This window comes from Rhineura floridana, chromosome 19 (assembly GCF_030035675.1).
Source record: "Rhineura floridana isolate rRhiFlo1 chromosome 19, rRhiFlo1.hap2, whole genome shotgun sequence".
Lineage (NCBI taxonomy): Eukaryota > Metazoa > Chordata > Lepidosauria > Squamata > Rhineuridae > Rhineura > Rhineura floridana.
This window is the reverse complement of record NC_084498.1, coordinates 3,922,064-3,947,566: the sequence shown is the minus strand read 5'-3', so window position 1 is coordinate 3,947,566 and position 25,503 is coordinate 3,922,064. Positions and strand designations below refer to the sequence as shown.

The window sequence follows — 25,503 nt, the reverse complement described above, 5'->3', positions numbered from 1 at the left end:
ACTTTAAAAAAAATATCTGCCTCTAAAACATTGATTGTAAGAGTGATAATTTATCAATATTTCCTTTTAAAATATTGACATTTCTTTCAAAATATTGATAAAGGAAAAATTGACATTTCCTTCAAATTAGCGATATTTCCTTTGAAAATATCGATATTAATATTGATATTTTTTCCAAGCAAAAAAACCCACCACAGATCGGTAAAAACAGTGGCTAGTGGATTCAGAATGAACCCAAATGGATGCCAGACTGTTTGGTCGGCAGAATGCTTTCGAACCGGCACCGGCCAGCTGATCCATCCCTATTGTCAGTCATTGTTGAGCTAGATGGACCAACACTCTGACTCGATATAAGGCAACTTCCTTTGTCGTTTGCATCGTATGTGTGCCATGGGAACCTCCAAGTTCTCTGCCTCCTGGTTTGAAAATGGCCGCTCTATGACAGCTGCTGGAGGAAGCCAGCCACTCTCGAAAGCTGGTTTCCCCTCAAAGGCCTTATCTTGCCCATCGGGCAAAAAATCACAGAAATATTGGCAGGGCCACGATTGGAATCTGCCATTAACTTCTTTACCGCCCCCCGCAGCGACAACAGCAGGATCCCTGCATTCCCAGCGTCTTGCTAACACCTCACATTTTGATCTGTTCGCAGACAACCGCTGCATGGACCGGAAATTTTTATCCGCTCGGGCCAAGCAGTTCGTTGCCCTTGCAAGCTTTCCCGGGGCAGGCAATACTTGGGCCCGACACCTCATTGAACTCGCAACAGGCTTCTACACCGGCAGCTACTACTTCGATGGGTCCCTTTATAATAAAGGTGAGGGGAAGGTTTGTTTTCCTTAGTAATGGGAGGAGGCGGGTTGAACGTTCGAGTGGGGGGGATGAGGGATGAGACCCTTTGCCTGTGATGAATGGGGACCCAGGCTGTACAGCAGCAGCATCAACAATGAAACGGATTGTCAGTCATGACCATTCCATCGTACGTTGGCTACACGAGAAGCTAAGAAGAGCTCCAGAGCTGAATCAGGCCAAAGGAGGCCTGTTCTCTCTCACAGTGGCCAACCAGATGCCCCAATGGGAAGGCCGCAAGCAGGACCTGAGAGCACAGCGCTGTCCCATGATCCCCAACCACTGGTATTCAGGGGGCACGCCACCTCAGACCCTGAAGGCCACGCAAAGCCATCACGTCTAGCAGTCAATGTCACCCTTCTCCTCCTCCTTGAATGTCTCTGGTCTCCTCTGAAGGCCGCCCAAGGCAGTGGCCATCCATGCACCTTGTGGCAGCAAATTCCATGTGCTTCTGCAATAGGGATGGAAAGACCTGCCTACCTCCATTCTCTCTCGGTTTCTCATGTCTCCAGTCTTTAATTCAGTTCTCCAGCATTTTAGTGCGAATTTCTCCTGTTAGACACATTTTTGTAGGCAGTGTTGACTGAAGTACATATCTTCGCAAGCCATTTCTCATTGTATAATGCATTTTTGCAAATAATTTTCACTCATCCATTAATTTTTATGCACACTTTTCCCTATTTTGGTAAATATTATTTGGTTGGCGAACTTCATTGCAAAATTGTTTTGGTTTTCATATGGTTTTGCAAAGTGAGAACTTGATAGATTTGGCTTGAAATACAAACTGAATCTAATTCCTTGCCCATCCCTATTCCACACTCATATCCTTATCTTCTTCTTGTAATATTGCACAACTCCTTAGACTATCCTGGCTTGCAAATTCTGTAGCCAGCTAGACCAAGACGTTGCTCTAATCCACAAAGGTGTTGGGTAGCTCAGAGCTGCTTCTTTGCAAAATGCTTTTATCCCAAAGTGTCAGGGCAACTGCAGCCATTAGAGGACAATAGTAGTGTAGTGCAAATTCGGAAGTGCAGGTTCCTTTCATGACAGTCACCCCATACCCCTGTCACAGCCAAACCCCCTTTCCCACTTTTCCTTTTGTCCCTTGCTCTCCTGTCATTTCATGAGTCCACACTCCACTGCAACAGACGTCCCTTGGAGCCAATCAGCATAAAAGCAGAGGTTGTGTGTTAGCTACTGTGAGGAGTCTTCTCAGTGGATGATTCACCTCCTTTCGCTCTGAATGGCCTCAATAAGCTCAAAAGTTTTAAAAATAAATAAATAAATAAATAAAAGGCCAAGAACTGTTGTCAGTAGCTAACACACATCCTTTTCATGCTGTTTGGCTTGTGCACAGGGACCTAGCTAGGACCCTGCTCCTAAAAGAGTAATGGGTCTATGACCCTTGATAACCCTGGACCGCTGCACCCCTGGTGGATAGTGTGGTGGGGTGCTGCTACTCCTGACCTCCGCTCAGTTGCATCGCTGCCTGCTGCTTACTGGGAGGTAGAGGGCAAGGGGCGAGGCAGTGACGAGGCTGGAGTGGTGGACCTGCACTGCCCTCACTGCCGGCTCAGTCCTCTTCCTCTCAGTAAGCTGCAATGATAGAACCAACCAGAGGTCAGATGAGCAGCGGTGCCATGCCACACCATAGGAACATTGATAGCTGCCTTGTGCCAAGTCAGACGATGGGTCCATCTAGCTTAGTATTGCCTACACTAACTGGCAGCGGCTCTCCCGCAGTTCAAGTTCAGGTTCTCTCCCAACCCTACCTGGAGACGCCATTGGGGATTGAACCAGGGCCCTTCTGCACGCAAAGCAGGTGCCCTGACGCTGAGTTACGGCCCTTCCCAACGTTCACCACTGACCACAGCAAATGGTCAACATGATTTGCAGCTTGAAAGATGTCACCCTAATACAAGGTGATGCAAGCCCAGAGATATTTATGCCTTCTATGTTAAATTTTACCTTTGTAGTCCCTTTAGTACCAATCCCTATATATATGTATATGTGTGTGTGTGTGTATTGTATTTTATATATTTTAATTTATTTTAACATTGTTGTGATTTTACTGTTTACAATTTTATTATGTACATGTTTGATTTTATTTTTGTAAGCTGCCCTGAGTGCCCTATTATAGGGTAGAAGGGCAGGATAGAAATATTTTTAATAAATAAATAAATAAAAATATTATTCAGCTCCCCGCCAGGACAAGCTCTCTGCTAAGGGATTCTGCCCTGCAGAGTTAAACCAACCCATCCATGGGGGTTATAAAGGAGGCTGTGCCCAATGTCCTGTAGGACCCTGCAGAGTTGCATAGCGGAACGGAGAGTTTTGAGCGAGCTTGTGTGTGTGTGTTTGATCTTTGCTAAGATTCTACCTTCCCTGCAAATTAGTCAGACAGAGACTTTAAGCTGTAAAATAAGAAAGAACTACTTTATTCTGGAAGTACATGCTTGATAGGAAAGAGTCCTATATCTAGCTAACTAGCTATGCTGGAGCAGCCGGCACTGGTCCCAGTGCTGGACCCCATCCTGGTTGAGACGAAAGACAAAGAAAAAATGTCTGCTCCCCTCTCGAGAAAGAAGGAAGACTGGAAGGAGGGAAGGAACTGAGATCAACATCCTTTGCATATCAGTCTAGCAGGAAGGAAGAGACAGCAGGAGATCAAAGGACAGGTATAGCCTAGCAACCAAGAGGTCTCCTCTCTAGCTACGCCTTTAGCCCCATGCAGCCTCAACCCACAAGCTGGAGTTGAACCCCATATATTCCAACAGGTTATGCATGCAGACTGGGTGCACTCTGATGTGTGTGGCAAAATCAAGGCCCTAGAGAATCCAGAAACCAGGATGCATGGCCACATGGAAAGCTGCCTTAAACCACCGGTCCATCTAGTTCAGGATTGTCTACCGTGACCGGCAGGGGCTTGGTAGGGTTTCAGAGAAGGGACATTCCTAGCCCTGCCTTGAGATGGGAGTGATTGAACCTGGGACCTTCTACATGCATGGCAGATGCTCTGCCCCTGAGCTACAGCCCTTCCCACATTCAGAATTGGTCCCCTGGTCTTGGCCTTTAGAGGATCCTTGCCTTGGCTGTCTCATCTTTCTCCCAAGCCTGATAGCCCGTGTTAAGTGATCGGTTGCCTGGAGACGAGCCTTGAGGCCCCCTTGGAATTTCTGCCTCCTCAGAGTTTTAAAATATCAATGGGAGACAGAGATAGATCCGTTAGCAAGAGGTGTCCTCCTAGTGAGAACCAGGAGAATCCTCAAACCCAGCTCAGCAGACCAAAGAAAGCCCCTTTACATCAATCAGTCGCTGATAATCTCCTGGGGAGGCGGGATGTGCTGAGACTTAACTTAATGATGCCACGAGGGATGCCTGCGTGCTGCTGTCCATGACTATAAAGCATCATTGTGCTCCGTTAACAGCCAGCTAGCAAGAGCAGGGCGGAGAACTGACGGCCTTCAACTGAGATGCACAAATTGAGAAGTAAAAATAGCTCCAGATCCTAGCGAGAGAGGCCAAATGCTTTGGGGAGGGAGGCAACCGATTTATCATCCCGCTCCCTGCAAGGAGAGATGCTCCAAGCAACGGGTATGTGTGTCAGGGCTGCATTTCAAATTTCCAGTCCAGATTTATTTTATACCTAAGCCACATAGAAACTCAGAATCCCATTTCTAGTCACTCCATCTTCCAGAGAATGTAACTCAGCTCATAAGCCCAACTCGCTCATTTTGCTCTGGTTGGCTCCCTTCTGTGCATACCTCTTCCAGAGGTGTTTGGCTCCACAAGCACCCTAGGATGGGACACCTGTTCTCTGCTTTAGGAGGTTTGGGAGGATTCCAGATTTTGGAGATGAATAAAGAACTGGCTTAGTTTGTTGTGCATATTATGGCTTCTTTCCCCATCCCTCCCACCCCTGGCCAGAGCTTGGAAAAGTTACTTTTTTGAACTACAACTCCCATCAGCCTCAGACAGCATGGCCACTGGATTGGGCTGATGGGAGTTGTAGTTCAAAAAAGTAACTTTTCCAAGCTCTGCCCCTGGCTTAGCAGATACTATTTCTTTACTTACGATTGCTCTTAAATCCCACCTTTTCTGCAAGAGCCACAAGGTGGTGTACAGGGACCTCCCCTTCCCCATTTTATTCTCACAACAACCCTATGAGGTGGGTTAGGTGAAGAGACAGTGACTGTCCCGAGGTCACCCAGTGAGCTTCATGGCTGAGCGTTGAGCATTCCATGATGTCACAACAGTGCAACCAATGGATGGGGAGAAGGGACAGGGGATGGCTTTAGGTTTCAGTTCTGCTGAGAGAGAGAGAGAGAGAGACAGAGAGACAGAGAGACAGAGAGACAGAGATGAGCCAGATAAGTCTTAGGAAAACCTGACACAACTGTAATCCTGTGACAAAGCTGGTCATTTCACCCCAAGCCTTCCTACTGTTTGAGCTGAGTCTCTGCTGTAGCAGTACAATAAATCCTACCCTCCTTCTTGGGCTGTTTGGGCAAGAAGCACATCTCTCTATTACAAATGAGACTTTCTCAGATCAAACACTGCAGCTCAAAGCACTGGCAGTTGGCTTTTTGGAATAACATAGCACATTTTGCCAGCTTGCGTGGAGATGTGTGACTGCTTTGGGTTGGCTTGCATGGAGATGTGTTTCTCTTTCTCCTTGGGCTGACAGATACAGCAGCCATCTATCTTCTGGTTCCCAGGTGAAATTATTTACTGAGTTAATATTTTACAGGCAATGAGCTCATCTTTACTTCTCCCCCTAAGGCTCTTTAAGGGATAATAACAAGCCAGATGGTATGGCTGAAAAGCTGGCCGATCAAAGCAGGTGAAATTCCACAGAGCTGCAGCCAAACTACAACAGGGAATGTGTCTGCAGAGTAGGAGAAGAAGCATTGTCTTGCATTATGTGTAGTCAGCCTGTGCAACTCACCACCACAAGGTATTATAATAACCAAGAGTTATTTATTCCTGGTGGTAATAAAAGTTATTGTCCTTTTATTAGGGTCCCCCCCAAGCCTGACAGTTAATGTTTCTTGCTAGGAAATTAGGGTATGGAACTCTGCTACATGATATTGTGATGGTCAGGAGTTATAATTACTGATAATGAAACACTGAAATTAATGCATAGAATGTATGCAACCAGCTCCTATGTATGTTTACTCAGAAGCAAGTCCCACTGTGTTCATTCCTTGAGGCTTTCTGTCCCTAGATTGCATAAGTTGCAGCCTCTGTGACCAAAAAAATGAGTTACAATTACCTATAGTAATATAATTTATTGTTATTGTGGTGGCCAGTCTTTATTACTAGTTGAATGAGAAAATAGGTTTAGAAGCCTTTTATTTGTTTTAATTTGACTGCTATCCTATTCACAATGAAGAGGGAGAAAGTTCCAATGAAATCAGTAACATTCTAATAAAGATGCACAGGATTCTTCTGTAAAAGCCCCGGAGGGATTGTTAGCACAGCTTTAATAAGTGGCTCTCACCCCAGTCATTTTGACTTTGTTGCTCACAATGGAAGGCGAACAAATGGAAAGTTTGGCTTCACCTTTCTACCTTCTTCCCCCCCCCCAAGTTTCCTTCCTTTACTTTTGAGAAAAGCTACTCCAGGCCCTCAGCAACTCTTTTCCCATTCTTGTCCTCCTTGGGCTATGATTCTCCAAGAAGTGTTACCCTCACTCTGAATTAACTTTGTTTGCCCCCGGGAATGCCATTGTGTAGCCAAATCTGTTTGGCTACATGATGACCCACGTGTTCCTAAGGGAGGGGGAAAGACCTGTTTTTCAGAGAAAGCCATTGCTGATGGCCGCTAGCAGGGGCTGCAAGAGTCTTCAATCTGTACTGTTACCTAAATGCCAGATACTGGAGAGGTGAACCTGATTGCAAGTGCTGGGAATGATCTCGGCCCTTTCTGAGCACCCAGAAAAAATGTTTAAGAGTGACTTGTGTGTTACTTTTATTGCATTGATCTGGTTTGCTGTTCACCGCTTTGTGCGTTTAGGTAGAAAAGCGGGCTGAAAATACAATCAAAACCAGTCAATAAATACCCCACTGAGTCCATAAAGAAAAGAGATACTGCAAAGAGTGAGAGCATGACCTCATTCTGTTTGGTTCGGCTGGCCAGATATCAGAGGCAGTGGCTTATGGCTGTTTATTCTGGGCTGAGTTCTGCTGATCCGGCAGGAGCAGAGCATATCCAAGCAACTGGCAAAGGAGCTACCGTGAACATGGCATAACTGAAGGAAGCAAATTACATGTGCACAATTAATGCCATGTATCTCCTGACATCTGATCTCTCGCTGTTGGCTAGAAATGGTGGCTGTCATGGGCTGGTGTCCCCATCTGTCTTTCCCTCTGAACATCACTAGTCTCATTGACTGAGAGCTGAATGAATGGTTTTTGGATGGAATTGTGCTGAGGAGGAATGCTGGCAGGTCTGACACAAAGGGAATTGGTTCCTGGGCCAGCTGATCAAAGGATTCTAAAGGGAATTCTGCCCATTCCTTGCACGAGGGAAAGCTCATTCAAGGCTTCACATAGATGTCACTGGCAGAGAAGCTCAGTTCTTGCAAGGAAGTGGATAAAAGGAGGTAGGCAAGAAGAAGAAGTTTCCAGGAATCCAAAGTTGGTGCCTTCAGGACCTTGGAAAGTTCCCAAGAAGCAGACATGTCGCTCCAATGAAGGCCAGAACTCATCTCAGCCCCTAAGTACCAGATGTCTGCTCTGACTCCCTGGAAGAACCTGTAAAGAACTAGATCCATAGGCTCAGAGTCTTGCTTTCCAGCTTCTTTGAGCTGCCACTTGAGAAGTATCTCGTCTGTTGACAGACAAGTTCAAACACAGAAACATAAGAGGCTGTATATGTTCTCCCCCTTCCCCTCCGCCACGTTCACTCCTTTCTTCAATGAACAAACAACTTTAAAACCCATGGCAGGCAAAACCAGTTAGCAGAGAGAGACCAAGGCCTGCAACATTCATGGTCAGAGTAGTTACGGATGCTGGTGGCCTTGCTCTCTTAAAGTGGTTTTCAAGGGTTGTTCTTCCCTTTCAGGATTCTTGCAGAGGCCTCTCTCCCCTCCACACACCCCATACCCCACACACACCCCACACCTTTCCCTTAGTTATTAGGCCCGGTGAAATGTCATAGCCAGGAAGACTCTATTGAAACAAATCCTCTTGATGGTCTTTGCATTCGGACCATGAAGGCTGTTTGAGTTGAGGGGGGGGGGAAATTGGGTGCATTTCTGAGGTGCCACAAAGATGTCAAGGAGACCTCAGAGAAAGCAGCTGGTTTAGAGATGAAGCTGAGAGCCAGGGGACAGGTGGGCTTTACAAGCATTCAGAAGCTAAGCAGATGAGAACACTGCATTGGAGGTATCGAGTCCTTGGAAAGAGCAGGGATCTCAGTATATTATCAGTGATGATGATGAGGATTGGACAACACAGCGCCTTCAGTGAACATAGTTTCTTCTTTCTTTTTGGCTGAGTAGGGACTCTTTTTTTGTATGACAGACCTTTTTTAATTAACTTTCTATTTATACAGAAATGTATCTGTGTGTATGTGCAGGGCCAGTTCTAAAGGGCGGCCAGGTGGGGCACTGGCCCCAGGGCCCCTGGAGCCCCCTTCCACAGCCGCAGATCGCAGGACGGGAGGAGCTTCCGAGCCGCCCACCATCCCCTCGCTTCACCTACCTTTCTCTCTGCTGTTTTTTGCAGCTGTGCCCATGCGTACCATCAACCAAGATGGCGGCAGAGGCTTCAGCCCCTTAGGGAAACCTCAGCCGCCATCTTGATTGATGGCAACCCTGTGTGCACAGTGTGCACAGCCACAAAGAACAGCAGAGGGAAAGGTAGGTGAAGAGGAGGGATGGCGGGCGGCTCAGAAGTAGCTGTCCTGTGATCCATGGCTGCTGCTGCACATCACGGAAGTGGAGAGGAGGGCCCTGGGGCAGGCTGGTGCCCAAGGGCCCCAGCATGCCTGGGTCAGCCCTGTCAGTTGGATTAAGCAAATTGATCAATTTGCCTTTTATGTGGGTTGCATAACCAACCTTTCCTCAGTGCAGAATTTTGACATACTTTACACCCACTCCTGTACACTGCAGCAGCAATGCACATGGCACTTTGCAATGTAGCAGGAACAGAGAGAAATAGACAAGATCTGTGAGCATTGTGATGCGTCCTTCCCTGGCTCTCCCTGTCAGGTTCCTACCTGCGCGTGGCTACTGCCTGTCACTAGGCACCACCAGGGACTCCACCAGTCCGGACCGCTCTCTCTTATGGTTTCTCTCCCCGCTCTAGCACAGATCTCAACAGATCCCCCTGCTAGGCAACCACCAGTCACGTCCTAATACTAGTATTCCCAGAGACTCTGAATACTGGTATTGTTATTCTCTTCACCGCTGCCACCATTTGTTACAGTTCCCCTTCAGCCTTGGTCATTACCTTACCCTCCCTTCTGGTCTGTGAAACCCCAGCCAAGGATCAGGCCTTTGGTAAACCAAATTAAGTATTTATTAAAGATAACAAAGCTAACAAGATTAACAAGATTTCTTCTTAAGGCACATAAGCATATGGTTTTACTCAATACTAATCCGAACTCCACCCCCCTCCTTCTCCACTCTCTCCTGGTAAACCACTCTCTCAAACCCACCAAACAACCCACTCTTTCTCTTCTCCCCCCAGATTCCACTCTCACTCTTCCTTTTATACGTTCAGCCATTTTAAACACTCAGCCAATCATCCAGCATTCTACTGCCCATTCACTCCCCCTCCTCTTTCACTCCACTTACCATGTATCTTCTAAACAACCAACACTTACCATATATACATTAATATAGGAACATCACATTTCCCCCCCCTTAAACAACAGCAGAGTATTATTCCTGTTCCAGGATTTATACGTCGCGTTAACAAATAAAAGTCTCTATGGGGAAAATGTCTTTCTTTGTTCCTCTGTCTGGTCACGTCACTGCAGTCCCAGCCACTTGCCTGGAAAGTCCATCGGCCAGTACATTGTCCTTGCCTTTTATGAACTGGAAGTCCACTTGATAGTCCTGTAGGGCCCAGGACCACCTCTGCAGCATAGTGTTATGGTTTTTCATAGTCTGCAACCATAACAAGGCCCGATGATCCGTAATTACCGTGAATCTTCGTCCCCACACGTATGGGCACAACTTGTTCAGTCCCCACACGACCGCTAGGCACTCCTTCTGGACCGACGAATAGTTTTTCTCCCTCGGCGTCAGCTTGCGACTCAGGTACGCCACTGGATGTCTGGTGCCTTCTCTCTCCTGTAGCAAGACGACTCCCAGCGCCAGCTCGGACGCATCTGTATGGTTTCTCATAGTCTGGTGCTATTAATATGGGTCCTTGGCACAAGGCTTGCTTCAGTAGATCAAAAGCCTTCTGACATTCATCCGTCCATACCACACGCTCAGAACACTTTTTCTTTGTTAATTCATGCAAGGGGGTTGCTATTTCCCCAAAATTTCTCACAAACTTCCTATAAAATCCAGCCACACCCAGAAATGCCCTTACTTGTTTTTTGGTTAAGGGGATCGGCCACGCTTGTATTGCCTCCACCTTGCTCCATAAGGGGGTGATTTTCCCACTCCCCACCTTATGTCCTAAATAGATTACTTCCTTTAGTCCAAACTGGCATTTCTTAGCTTTTATTGTGAGGCCTGCTTTTCTTAAGGCCTCCAATACTGTTGTCAGGTGTTGGACATGCTCAGGCACCGACTTGCTAAAAATGGCCACGTCATCGATATAGGCCACTGCAAAATCTGACATGCCTCGCAACACAGTATTGATTAGCCTCTGAAATGAACTTGGTGAGTTCCTTAGTCCCATGGGTAAGGTCACAAACTCATATAACCCATCTGGTGTACTGAAGGCAGTTTTGGCTCTGGATTGCTCGTCTAGTTCCATTTGCCAAAATCCTTTACAGAGATCTAGTGTAGAGATAATGGTTGCTGCCCCCAATAACTCTAACATTGCGTCTACCCTAGGCATAGGATACGCATCTGGGACAGTAATTTTATTGATTAGCCGATAATCAGTGCAAAACCTTGTCGTTCCATCTTTTTTCGGAACCAGGACAATACTTGAGGCCCAGGGACTGATGGATTCCCTGATCACTCCTAATTCCAGCATCTCTTCCACCTCCTTTTTGATCTCATTCAAAACTTTCCCATTCACACGGTACGGAACAGATCTGATTGGGGCATGATCTCCAGTATCAATGGAATGTATAACTATACTGGTTTGGCCAGGTTTGTTGCTAAAGAGATTCCTATAGGTTTTCAAAACTCTCAGAATCTCCTCTTTTACTTCCTCCTTCACCTCCTCTGACCATTCCACTTGATCTACCCCTCCTTTGTCTTTGCTTTCCTGTACCAAATCTGGAAGTTCAGGCCCACTTCCCTCAGGGAATAAGGTAACTTGCAACACCTGTGCATCCCTGGTATGGTAAGGCTTCAACATATTTACATGAACCACTTTGCTTTTGTTTAATTGGTCTGTGGTAATTACATACGTCACTGTGTCAAGCCTTTCTCTGATGGTATATGGTCCTTCCCAGTTAGCCTGTAATTTGTCATGTTTCCTGGGTATGAACGCCATAACCATATCTCCCACATCATACACACGTTCCCTGGCTGTTCTGTCATACCAGTAATGTTGCTTCTCCTGTGCTTGACTCAAATTCTTTTTCACTACTTCCATCATTTGTTTCACTGGTTCACATTCACCCTTTCTTTCAGCAGGCATCCACAGTCTATATAAAATCCCATCCTCACACACAACTTGATTCCTCAGTTTGTCAGTGAAAGGAATCTGTTGGGTCAGAGCTTGTTCCTTTATCTGCTTCAAACTTATATCGTTATGCAGCTCTTCCCTGAATTGCTCTGCTTCTTTCGTATCAGAGACCACCTGATACAGTTTATCTCCTTCAGCAGGCCTGCTAGTGGTTGCTATGGTGACCTGAGGCTGGTTAACAGATTCCACCCTGTTTGTTTCAGCCCCCCTTAATATGGCTTCTTTTTCTCTGCCAATTTGCTGTCTGGTCACTACATAGATCTTTCCTTGGGTGCCCATTACATCCCTTCCCAGTATTACTGGTTCTTGTTGCTGGGCATTAATGCCTACTTTATATCGGCCCTCTCGGCCTCTCCAAGTCATATCCACCAGGGCCACAGGCAAACTTTCTGGTTGACCCCTCACTCCTTGGATAGTCACTGTTTCCTGAGGTAATATTACCTCAGATTTTATTAAATCTGGCCTCAGTAATGTCTGAGCGGCACCAGTATCAAGCAATGCCCAATAATTTGCCCCTTGTACACTCACTTCCTCTCTCAGACTTGAATCAAGGTCTGTTGCTTCTGTCCAGTTTATCTGGCAGAACTGAACCTTTTTCGCTGTTTCTAAAGCCTTGGGCTCTGTTTTCACTGCCCTTGTCTGAGCAGGATTACTAATGGGGTTGGCAACCTCACATTGAAAACGTAGGTGTCCCGGTCTACCACATTTGTAGCATAATTTCTCCTCACTTTTAGGGTACACAGATCCACTCTGGGGTGTCCTGTGCCCTTCAGATTTTACTGGAGGACTCACTCGCTGTGGTACCACATCCCTTCTGCCAGCGTTATATGGTCTGGGTTTAAAATCTCTTGATGTTTTCCCCACCCAGCCAGTTCTGTTGGAGGCGAAGTGATCCGCCATCTCTGTGGCCTCCTGCACCGATGTAGGGGAACGGTCTTTGACCAGGAGCCTTATTTCTGGTGGTAACTGATGGTATAATTGATCCAGTATCATGAGGTTTTTCACCTCCTCCACAGACTGAGCTTTTGCACTTGTCAGCTATTTCCCAAATATGTCCATCAGTTTTGCCCCCAGCTCCACGAAAGACCTCCCTGTCTGTATCTGGCAGTTTCTGAAAAGCTTTCTAAAATAATCAGGCCCCAATCTGAATCTTTTAAACATTGCTTCTTTGAATTCAGCATAGGTGACGGGCCTGTCTGAGGGGAAATATTGGTATACCTCAGCCAATTCCCCTTTAATCAGGTTTGATAAATACTGCATGTATTTATCTTCAGGTAGCCCCCACAACTGAGCTGCTTTTTCAAAGGTGCTGAGGTAAATTTGAGGATCTTGACCAGGCTCATAGACAGCAAAGTCCTTTGGAGTAATTTTTATTTTTGCTCCATCTCTGTCCTTTCTTGTTTCATCAGAATGAAACTTCTCTCTATCAAATTTTAACTTTTCTACTTGTAATTCGGCATCCACTGCTTGTTGCTTCTCCCTCTCCTCAAACCCCATTCTCATTCTCTCAGTTTCCATCTTCAACTTCTCAGCTTCCATCCTCAATCTCTCAGCTTCCAACTCCCTCTGCTTGTCTTTTTCCTCAGCCTCCCATCTTAACTTCTCTCTCAAGTACTCTATATAAGCGGGATTGCTGAAATATCCTTCTGGGGTCTCTTCTCTGACAGGTTGTTTTTGCTGGGCAGTAGCAAATCCTATAAGTGCTACCCTCAATTCATCTACCCCTTTACCCTCGTGAGGTAAATTGAATGTTATGCACTTCTCCACCAGCTCCTCTCTTTTCATTTTTATGTATTCAGCCATGGTGTTTGAGTTCACTCACTCTTTGCCACACACTCTTTGCCAGTCACTCTCACAAGTAATCTTGTTTTGTTATTTCTGTTTGCCACACAACTATTAGGGATTGTCTAGTATTCGTATCTCACTGCTACAGCCAACACCTGTGACGTAGTCTCCTTTGTCACCACGTGTCTTTGGGACTCTCTTTGGTTCGTATCTGGATTCTCTGTTGTTCGTATCCCACCGCTACTGCCACCACATGTGATGCGTCCTTCCCTGGCTCTCCCTGTCAGGTTCCTACCTGCGCGTGGCTACTGCCTGTCACTAGGCAACACCAGGGACTCCACCAGTCCGGACCGCTCTCTCTTATGGTTTCTCTCCCCGCTCTAGCACAGATCTCAACAGATCCCCCTGCTAGGCAACCACCAGTAACGTCCCAATACTAGTATTCCCAGAGACTCTGAATACTGGTATTGTTATTCTCTTCACCGCTGCCACCATTTGTTACAGTTTCCCTTCAGCCTTGGTCATTACCTTACCCTCCCTTCTGGTCTGTGAAACCCCAGCCAAGGATCAGGCCTTTGGTAAACCAAATTAAGTATTTATTACAGATAACAAAGCTAACAAGATTAACAAGATTTCTTCTTAAGGCACATAAGCATATGGTTTTACTCAATACTAATCCGAACTCCACCTCCCTCCTGGCAAACAACTCTCTAAACCCCACCAAACAACCCACTCAGTTCTCTTCTCCCCCCAGATTCCACTCTCACTCTTCCTTTTATACGTTCAGCCATTTTAAACACTCAGCCAATCATCTAGCATTCTACTGCCCATTCACTCCCCCTCCTCTTTCACTCTACTTACCATGTATCTTCTAAACAACCAACACTTACCATATATACATTAATATAGGAACATCGCAAGCATCTCTAAAGGAAAGAAGGAAACGGATGACGTTACAGCAGAGTGGTGGCCATTTATTGCATTCACAGCTGGAGGCAACACAAATCGCCAAGTCCCAAAACCATACAAAACTCTATGGACAGTCTATTATTTTGTGACCATATGTATCATATGATATGCCTGTAAGGATGAGCATAATGAGGAATTATAGAAAAAAGTTTCCCCTTGGGAGTGAAGGAGGGAGGGAATTTGTGTGCAAATGCAATTGAAATGATTACCTGGTTTCCCCACCTCTTCCCTTTGTTTGGTTATCTTTCATTCTTTTCTTCCTTCCTTTATTTTTCCATATTTATTCTCAAGTTCATTCTTCACTCTTTCTCCCTCCCCTGGCAAAAGGGTTCAAAGGTGAACGCGACCACTGGCGGAGCGGAAGGACGATCTGCATCAAAACTCACGAGAGTGGGCAGAAGGAAATCGAGGCATTCGATTCGGCCATCTTGCTGATCCGCAACCCCTACAAAGCGCTCATGGCTGAATTCAACCGGAAATACGGGGGTCACATTGGGTTTGCTTCTCATGCTCACTGGAAAGGGAAAGGTACTGCCTGTCACTATTAATACTTATTTTTTTTAAAAAAAATTCACCTACCTTTCAGGGCAGGCTATTCTCAGAAGGAGGCTTACAAGACTCCAAAATGGATGCACCACGCGCACACAGGGCAAACAAGAGGAAGTGCTTCTTCACACAGCACATAGTTAAATGATAGAAATTGCTCTGGCAAGAGGCGGTGATAGCTGCCAACGTGGAAGGCTTTAAGAGAGGATTAGACAAATTAATGGAGGATAAGGCTATCCATGGCTACTAGCCAGATGGCTATGCTCTGCCTCCATAGAGGCGGTGTGCTTCTGAATATCAGTTGCTGGAAGCCGCAGGAAGGGAGAATGCTCTTTGCGCTCAGGTCCTATTTATGGGCTTCCTGTGGGCATCTGGTTGGCCCCTGTGAGAACAGCATGGCGGACTGGATGAGCCCCTGGCCTGATCCTGCAGGTTCCTCTTATGTTCTCACACACGGACCCCAGGGATGGGTGAGGATTTCAATCAAGTTCGCATTTCAGTTGATCAAATTTGCACTTTCCAAAACAATATGAGAACCGAAACACGGCCATACTTTGAAATTCGCATTTGTTGGAATTTTGGGATGCAATTTGCCAACTAAACAATATTTACAAAAATGCTTTTATTCGGGGAAAGTGTGCATAAAAATGAATATATGAATGAAAATAACATGCAAAAAGGCATGATATGATGAGAAATGGCTGGCAAAAATGTGTACCTTTGTCAAAGCTGTCTACAAAAATGTGTTTATGTGGGAAAATTTGCACTAGAATGGTGGAGAATTTTCCTGAGGATTTTTTTTAAAAAAACCCGTAGATTGCTGCAGAAATGTGGAGAACTGAATTTAACATTAGAAAAGTGAGAAACTGAGAACTGAAATTGACAGATCTCCCATCCCTAGCGTACACACACACAAACACACACTGCAGCATATTCAGCTAAATACAGACCTAAATAAATGTGTCTTCAATGGTTTTTTTACAGACTAGCATTGATGAGGGTCATATCCCTGGTATTGTCCTGGGGAGGGAGTGCCAAAGGTGTGAGGCCACCCCTGGGAAAGTCTTGTCCCTTCAGCCTGCCAGCCTCATGGCTCTTGCGATGGGCCAGAGAGCATGGTCACAGAACCCACTCTTCCTGCTTAGATAGGCACCTACAGGTGTTGGTGATCCTTCAGATAACATGGTCCCAACCCATCTAGGACTTCGAAGCCTTCTCGTCTGAGGCAGGCGCTCCCAAACGTTTAGTGGCTCCCATGGCACACTTAAAAATCTGAATTAAAAGGCAGGGCACACCTCTCCCATGCACCTCACCAAATCTGCTGTTACAGCATGAAAGGAGAAACACCCCCCACTTCACATGAGTCCTTTCTGTGTTTCTACAGGAGTCCCGAATCCTTCTGATGAAAGAGGATAAAAAGCAGGGATGCTGGAGGTTCTGAGCACACCCCTGCCCAGCTGAGCCTGTGGCAAGTTGGGATCTTGCCTCAGTTTGGCTTGCATGCCTGATTCCCTCTGCCTGCTGCTAACCCATTCCCCAATTTGGGGGAGGGAGTTGATCTAGCACAGGGATTAGGAGTGTGTGTCTTTCCAGATGTTGTTGGACTCCCATCATGCCTGATCATTGGCCATGCTGGCTGGGGCTGATGGTAGCTGTCCCTTGGAATCAGACTCAGGACCACTGACATGCCTTTCTCCATAATTCTTACTGTGAAACTTAACTCTAGCATGGGACATAGAGGGACTGCTTATGCCCATATGTACCTGCCTGGCATCTAAGATCATCTGCCTCTAGTCTCCTCTGCATGCCTAGAATGAAAGATGTGAGACTGACAGGCATGCAGGAGAGAGCCTTTTCAGCTGTGGCCCCCAGATTTGGAATACCCTACCCCAAGAAGCCCACTCTACTCCCTCCCTGATGGTTTTCCGGAGGCTTCTGAAAACCATCTTGTTCCAGAGAGCCTTTGGGAGTAGCCAGAGTCCAACAACAGCTGGATGGACCCAAGGTTTCCCATCGCTGATGTCACAGGTGGCAAATGCTCCCTTAAAGATAAGAGAGGCCAAAAGCCATGACTCAGTAGTAGAGCACCCACATTGCATGCAAAGGTTCAGCCTTTGGCATCTCCAGGTAGAGCTAGAAAAGGCCTTCTAAGCTAGATGGGCCAATGGTCTGACTTCATACAAAGGGTCTTTCTTCGCAGTCAGCGGTAAGCCAAGAAATGCTAGCATCGGGATGCCGGCAGTGGCTTTTGGCACCAGGGCTATGGGAGGGTGAGTTCCAATAGAGAGTGCCCTCATTGGGGTGTCCCATCAACTGCACCTGAGAATGTGGCCAGATAGATGGCAGGGTGGCCTCTTCAGCGACTGAACTCTTTTCTCTTTCTTAGAGATGGACAAATCTGTCAGTTTCTGCTTCTCATTTTTCAGATCTTAAGTTCATCTTTCCCAATTTCTGCATTTTTTAAAAAGTCAGCATGAAACTTCATTCCCATTTTTGAACCCATTTCTCCAAATGTATGCATTTTTGTATGCAATTTTCCTTAATATATACAAGCAATTTTTCCTAGTACGATGCATTTTGTATGTCTTTCCCCACCATTATGCCTATTTATATGCATTTCCTCAGCAATAGGCTTTTTGTAGCGTTTTTTGTTGGTTGGTTTGTTTGTTTGAGAGCTGCGTGGCAAAACCTGGGGATTTTTAAAGACAGATATGTTTCAGTTCACATATTAGACTGGGAAGTGCAAAATTGGGAGTTGTGCATTAAAAGGCACAACTTTTAATGAATTTCTCCACATGCTTGCTACTGAAATCAAATATAGTGCCCCTTATACTTGCACTACATCCATCCAACAGAAAGAAATGCAACCCAGGCTGGTCGTCATTGGCAACTCAGACTTTATAAATAGAAGCTAGACAGCTTCTTACTGAGCTGCTCCATCTGTCAGTCGTACCCCAGCGATAGTTAACCAGCAGTGGCAGCTGGTGGCTTCCTGTCAGTGGGGCAGTGGAATACACTCCTGGTTTTAGTTTGAACTTTCAAGATCCTTAAAAGTTCGGTCTAAAACCCGGAGTGGATTCCACTGCCGCACTGACATGGAGCCCCCACCTGGCGCTGTTAACCTGCCCTGTTGCTCTTATCTCATGGGCTTGTTTTCATTCTTGTATGCCCGGCCCATGGTCAGAATGGAACATGGCCCTTCCTCCTTCATGGTTAAACTTTTCCTCCACTCTCCCCCAAGCTAAAGTTGCTGTGATTTTGACTTTGTTTTTTTTTTAATTCTGTGTTTTTGTTCCATGGCATTAATTTTACGATACCCTTTGGAATGGTTCCAAAGCAAAGTTTTATGTGATGTGATTATGCAAGGTGAATTGTCCTGTTTCTGTTTAATGTAACAGAGAGGCCATTTCATAATTCTTTGGGGTGGGGGATAAAACACGGTTCCAGAAGATTAATCTGGGCTAGTGGGGTGGGCGAGGTTGTCTGCTCCTCAAGGAGGCGAAGACAAAAATGGTAAGGGTCTGAACCTTTTCTGCATCATAATAAGGCGCTGAACCCATCACAGTTCCGGACAGAATCCTGGGAGATTATATCTGGTTCATTATCCCTTTTATCACCTGATTTTAATGTGAGGATCAATTAGCAAGAACCCTCATGGATAATTGAAGTTTTTTTTATATTAGTGAGGGAGCGTGTTTAACCAACCCGGAGACCTTGTGACTAACAGAACAGCTTGCTAACGAAATGGTATCAATCATCCCCCAAAGAGCTTAGCCATGGAAGACCTTTTGTTAACAAATGCCCAGTGCATGGTGGCAGGGATGGGCAGGCGTGAGGAGATGGCACTTCCAACCACTGCCCACAAGAGCAAGGACTGTGCTGGACCTGGGCCAGGAGCTGGCCAGACCGGAGCAGAGAACCCCATCCTCTCTGAGGGCTGCCTTGTGTACAAGAGCCACCAGAGTTGCGAGCTGGAACATCCCTCTCTAAAAGGGTTCACGTGTACTTGAGTGATGCCAGTCAATGAGGCTGGCTATTATTTATTTGCTTGTTTATGTCCCATTTCTCCCATAAGGAGACTGAAGGGGACTGTCATATTCACGCTGTGTTTGTACACCACTCCCTGGAAGATCCATGGAGCACCACTATATTCTTATTTCAAAGCATAGTGGGGAAGGGGTCATTGATACAGGAGTTCAGGCTCCCTTTTTCATCACTGGACCCCTAGCCCAGGCTTGCCTTTCGCCCTTCTTCCTAACCCTGCTCTCCTTTTACAGCCTCGCCACGAGGACCTTTTGTTCCAGACCCTGAATCCAGTATCTCCGTGTCTTGTTGCCTTCTTATTTGCTCAAAGGGCGAGGGCTCCCCTCTCCAAATCCCTTCTCCCCTTTGGGCCCTGATTTAGAGGGCTGCACGCTGTTCTGTCTGTTCCCCCAAATTCCTCACTCGGCACGTGGGAGGGGGGCACCCCAACCGTTCCTCCCTTTCTGTCCGCTCTCCTGCTTCCACACCTTTCCTCTTTCTGATTCCATATCCAGCCCACGTCTCCATCTCTGTATTTCTGCTTTACCTCTGCACACTGGGAGGAGAGGGGTGACCGCTAGCCTGACCCTACGTGTTGCTGGTGGGGTCTCTCGCAAAGGCTTACACAGCACAGGGCAGCATTGTGGCTTCCTCCTCCCATTAAGAACACCAGTGGAGTCCTACAGCTGGATCAGGCCACAGGCAGGCCATCGAGTCCAGCATCCTGTTCTCACAGTGCCCAACCAGATGCCCGCAAGCAAGTGCTCCCTCCTTCTGCGGTTTCAAGCAACTGGTACTCGGAAGCATAGCATCTCTGACAGTGAACATAGTTGCCAACAGCTGGGGATTGCCTAACCCTGCATGAATTTGTCTAATCCTTTTGAAAGGCCATCCAAGTTGTACCTGAGTTGTTTTGTCATGAATATAAGAAGGGTCCCTCTAGATCAGGCCAATGATCCATCTAGTCCAGCGTCCTGTTCTGACAGTGGGCAACCACATGCCCATAGGAAGCCTGCAAACAGGACCTGAGTGCAAAGAGCACTCTCCCCTCCTGCAGTTTCGGAAGGGTATTCAGAAGCAGACCGGCTAGTGGCATGCATGGTCCTCCACGCCCCATTTTATCCCCCTAACTACCCTGTGAAGTAGGTTAGGTTGAAAGAGTAGCCCAAGGTCACCCAGTGAGCTTCATGACTGAGTAGAAATTTGAACCCAGGTTCCCTGGGTCCTAGGCTGACACTCTGACCTCTGCAGTACACTCGCTCTCCACTCCAGACAGAAGGGTTATAAAGGCGCCCTGTTCTCTCTGGGAAACAATAGTCTTTGCTTGCTTCGGTTTTGGTTCTAACTCCTGGCCTGCTCCCCAATGTTTGACTCCTGGATTCCCCTTGAAAGCTGCCAGTTGGTCAGCTCTGGTCCCTTGTCCTTGGAGAATGCCTCCTGGGAGATGCCCAGAAAAGCTGGGCCACATTCACACCATACATTTATTCCACTATCATCCACTGTAAACAGTCATGGCTTCCCCCAAAGACTCCTGGGAAGTGTAGTTTGTGAAGGGTGCTGAGAATTATGAGGAGGCCTATTCCCCTCACAGAGCTACAAGTCCCTGAGTGGTTTAACTATCAATCCCTCTCCCCAAGAAACTCTGGGAATTGCAGGTCTGTGAGGGAAATAGTGGGTCTCAGCATGCTTCACAAACTACACTTCCCAGGATTCTTTGAGGGGAAGCCATGACTGTTTAAAGTGGAGTAATAACGGAATAAATGTTCATTGTCTCCACCACGCCCATCTGAAGACAGGGCCTTTTTGAAAGTAGCAGTCAGGTGGTGGAATTCATTCCCCAAAGAAGTCTGTATGCCAGTTTGCTGCTCACCCTCGGTGAGTTCTGAAACTTGGCTTTTGAAGAAAGCCTTTTGGTTCATTTTAATTGTGCTGCCAAATTCTCTCTGGCTGTTGGTCATTACATTCCTTTCCTATCACTCTTGATATTTGTTTTTATGATTGCTTTTAAAGTCAACATTTCATGCCTCTGAGGGATATTTATTTAATGAAAGGGATGTTATATATTGCGGGTGTGCAAACTCCAGATGAGCCAGTGTAGTGTAGTGGTTAGAGTGCTGGACTGGGACTTGGGACACCAGGGTTCAAATCCAGAGCTTGGAAAAGTTACTTTTTTGAACTACAGCTCCCATCAGCCCAATCCAGTGGCTATGCTGGCTGGGGCTGATGGGAGTTGTAGTTCAAAAAAGTAACTTTTCCAAGCTCTGTTCAAATCCCTGCTCAGTCATGAAGCTCATTGGGTGATCTTGGGCTTGTCACTATATCTCTCTAGCCTAACCTACCTCGCAAGATTATTGTGAGGATAAAATCAGGAGGGGAAGAACCTTGTAAACCACCTTGAGCTCCTTGGAGGAAAAGTGAAATATAGATGTAACAAACAAACAAACAAATAATGTCATTGGACTCCAACTTCCATCAGCCTCACCCAGCATGGGCAATGGTCAGGCTGATGGGATGTGGAGCCCAACAATATCTGGAGGGCCACATATTCCCCTCTCTTGGTATAAATGGGCAAATAAATATTTGGGGCAGCATGGTGTTATGCCCAGCTAGATTTCCCCAGGACAGATTGACAGATGGGCTTGACCTGTGATCAGAGATCTGTTCTCTTCCCCTCTGGGTAGTGCTGGCTGCTGGCTCCATGTCAGTGGGGCAGTGGAATCCGCTCCGGGTTTTAGTCTGAACTTTCAAGGAGCTGTCCAAGGTGCTGAGGCTGGTTGTCTAGCTGAAATTAAAACTACAATCCCAACCACGCTTACAAGGGTGTCGTCTCGAAGGCACATGATGCAGCCACTTTGCCAGGGCCAGCGCTACCATGAAACAGAGTGTGGTGGGTTCCTCAGATGGCAGGTGTTAAGTGGCAGGTTGTGAACTTAGCTGTGTGTGCAATGCAGCCTCCTTTGTGCCCCCTAAACTAGCCTGTTATCCTCAAGCACAGTGGAGGGTACCAGTTTGGAAATGATTCAAGTGCCAGTCTGGATAGCTTCTTTATGCCATCTTGTCCTGTGCCTCAGGCAGTAAAATGTTTTAGGCCAGCCCAGCACTTGGCTCAAGCTAAGCAGGTCCTTGTCAGATCAGAGATCACCTGGAAACCCTCCTTTACACCACCTTGGAAGAAAAAGGATATCAGTGTTACTAAAGGGAGTGTGTCGTATGTCCAATTGCACTTGATACTAAATATGCTTGGGATCACGTCATCTGCTAATTAACAGGATTTCCCCCTCCCTTCTTTCAGAATGGCCGGAATTTGTCAAGAACTATGCCCCCTGGTGGGCGACACACACTCTAGACTGGCTGAAGTATGGCAAAAGTGTCCTGGTGGTACATTTCGAGGACCTGAAGCAAGACCTCTTTGTCCAGCTCAAGAGGATGGTCAGCCTCCTGGGCACTGCGGTCCTTGAGGACCGTCTCTTGTGCGTCGAGGGCCAGAAGGATGGGAACTTTAAGCGATCTGGGCTGAGGAAGTTGGAGTACGACCCCTACACTCCCGAGATGAGGAAACTAATCGATGGCTACATCAAAACAGTGGACACGGCTCTGAAACTCAGAAACCTCACAGGGGTACCAGAGGCCTATTATCCAAGATGATGGCCATACATGACGGAGACAACTTTGGGCTGGGAGTGCCCAGGAAGGTGCAGCTTGGTTTCACCTGGCTAGTCACTATTTCCACCCAGTGGGTGGCACTTCTGCTGCTAATGAATCCCCTTGCATGAGCAAACAGCAGCCAGCATCTGTCATTGTTGAGAGAGGCCTCCTTTGCACCCTCCTCCAATCTTTGTTCATTGGGGACCACAGTGAACACATATGTGTGGGAGGCCTGCAAAACAAAGCTAAATATTTGCTGCTGCTGCTGTTTCATAAGAGCTTTGCCTCCCCTTTGCTCCATTCTAGCTGGTTGCAGTGCCCCGATCCTTCAGACTGCTGTGGAACCATCACTTGGGCTGCCTTGATGATCCTTGAGACGTCGGTCTTTCTTTGAGGACCTGGTTCACACTTACACATACATCCTTAGTTTCTTGACACTTGACCACTGTACACTTGAGCCTGGTATACACACGCACGCACGCACGCACATGCACACGCACGCGCTGACTACAGGCTGGTCTACCAATGCAGCTCAATGGGGCAGTAGAACCCTGAAAAGGTAGAGTGGACCATACCACTTTAGAGTGCAGCTGGAAGATGCTATTTGTTAATTTCCTTCCACACAAAAATACAACACACAACTCCCTGAGAATTTTTTGAAAAAGCCAGTTCGGGGAGAAAAAGTCATCTTCCTCTTGACTTCAATTTCTATTTGTTGACTTCAATTTCTATGGAGAATATTCCAAAAAGTGGGTACCATCTGTTCTTAGCACTCTACCACCTCATTCCAATTCCACTTAACTACCTGTGTAGGGCAGCCCTCCAGCATCAAGGGATGCTTTGCATATGTGAATGGCCCATCACCATTCACACATTCACCTTCCAGGTATCAAGAGTTGGTTCACACACCTCCACGTCCATCACTGCACTTGATGACCATAGGCCTGATGTATGGCATGCACGCAGAAATTGTGGCCCTCCAGATGTTGTTGGACTTTGACTCTCACCATCCATGACTACTGGGCGTGCTGGCTGGGCCTGAGGGGAGTTGTAATCCTGCAACATCTGGAGAGCCACAGGTTCTACATCCCTGGCATATGACATTCTAGGCTCATGTTGAAGTTCTTACACCAGTTGAGGATCTGTTCACCCAGCCTTGAAGTTGTGCAGCTGATTCAGCCACAATGCATCCATTTCTTATCTGTTACTCTCAGTGTTAAAAAACTGGGATGAGAAAGGAGAGGCACAGAATCCGTGAGGAGATTGGCTGGACTTCTAAAGGGCATACAAACTGAGGAAATTCTGGGTCAAGGCTCTGGAGAAGCAAAGGAGCTGGTGCAACCTTCACTACCCTGATGCCTTCCAGATATTTTAGACTACAACTCAGCCCCAGCCAGCATGGCCACGCTCCCATCAGGCCCAATATCGTATGGCCTTTCTGACTGGGGCTGATGGGAGTTGTAGTCCAAAACATCTGGAGGGCACTAGGTTAGGAGAGGCTAGCAACTTATAGTGGCTGAAGAGCTGGTTCACACTTGCAAGGACAGCACTTGACTTTTCAGATTCAAACGTATGAAGCGAGTGTGCCAGGTGATGGGCTCCTAGTGATTTTAGGCACCAGGTATTGGGGGAGGGGTGACCTTCTGTGCCTCTCCTAAGTTCTGTTCTTTCTGTTCACCTCGTACATCTCCAGGAAATGGTAAGGTGAGACTTGCAAAATTTTGACAGCAAAGGCTAGATGCAGGCTGAAGTGAGGCTCAGCGATGCTCACAGATATTCAAGAGAATGTTCCCAACGCAAAGTCCTAAAGCCGGATCTATGATACTCTGGCACAGAAAGCCTGCCACATTAGAAGAGATTGGAGGCATTTGCCAGACCATGAAGCCCTCTTCATGGCTTAGGGCTCTTCACATGGACTGGAAAAGCATGGAGAGCAAGAAATGGCAGGTTCCAAACACAGAACATGGTAATCTGCCTTATTTATCACCTTAGCCCAGTATTGTCTTCTGCAAAGACAGCCAACATGGTGCCCTCCAGGTGGTGTTAGATTTTACCTCCCATCAGCCATAGCCAGCATGGCGAAGTATTGGGGTGATGGAAGCTGTGGCTCAATAACATTTGGAGGGCACCCCATTAGCTGATCTACTCTGAATGACAGTGTCTCTCCAGGGTTTCAATTAGAAATCCTGGGGATAAAATCAGGGACCTTTTACAGGCAAAGGAGGTGATCCATCACTAAACTGTGGTCCCTCTGCCTCTGTTTGTTGAAATGCACGTCTGCACAAAGTGCATCCATGCATGCAAGTGACGTATGCAGGCAGGTCTCCATGCAACTGGGGCCCCTGAAAGAGAAGGTTGCTCGGTGTTCTTGGAGCCCTGACACCCATGTATATGCATGGAAATATGGCCACGTATTGCAAACATGCTTCGATAGAAGGCAGCGTGGGGTGGAGTCTGCTGCCACCCACCCTCTGTGGATTCATTATATGTGATGAGAAGAATCCTAAGATGGGAAGTGCTAATGAGTGGATAACCGACTCATCTAGCACCTGCTGAGTTCCCCCCCTACAAAAGGGGGTGGTGGATTGGGGAGGTCATTACGCTTTAGCCTGAGTGCCTCAGGCTCTTGTTGAAGGAACTTTTTTTCCTCCTGGGAACTGTCTGATCCAGCCTTAGCTACCAGAACATCTGCTCCTGGAAGAGACTTTCGCTGAATCAGGAGAGAGGCCTACCTAGTTACCCCTAGCAGATATGTGGGGAAGGTAGATTCCAGAAGCTCAAGCTACCCCAGGCTTCTGGCAAGAGACCTTCCGCCCTTGTTGCCAGTTAAAGTGTCGGGTGGATCCAAGGCAAA

At 46.9% G+C, this 25,503-nt stretch overlaps 1 protein-coding gene across 3 annotated transcripts in view; it reads left to right on the top strand.

Moving 5' to 3' along the window:
- WSCD2 (WSC domain containing 2) overlaps nt 1-22,787 on the top strand; it is an 81,927-nt gene extending 59,140 nt beyond the window's left edge. For all 3 annotated transcript variants that reach the window (XM_061602701.1, XM_061602702.1, XM_061602700.1), the window contains 3 exons: nt 650-814; nt 14,763-14,963; nt 22,297-22,787. In XM_061602701.1, coding sequence (XP_061458685.1) covers nt 650-814; nt 14,763-14,963; nt 22,297-22,649 — 719 coding nt within the window. In that variant the 3' untranslated portion in view covers nt 22,650-22,787. The remainder of the gene's footprint in view (nt 1-649; nt 815-14,762; nt 14,964-22,296) is intronic.
- Nucleotides 22,788-25,503: the final 2,716 nt, after the last annotated feature.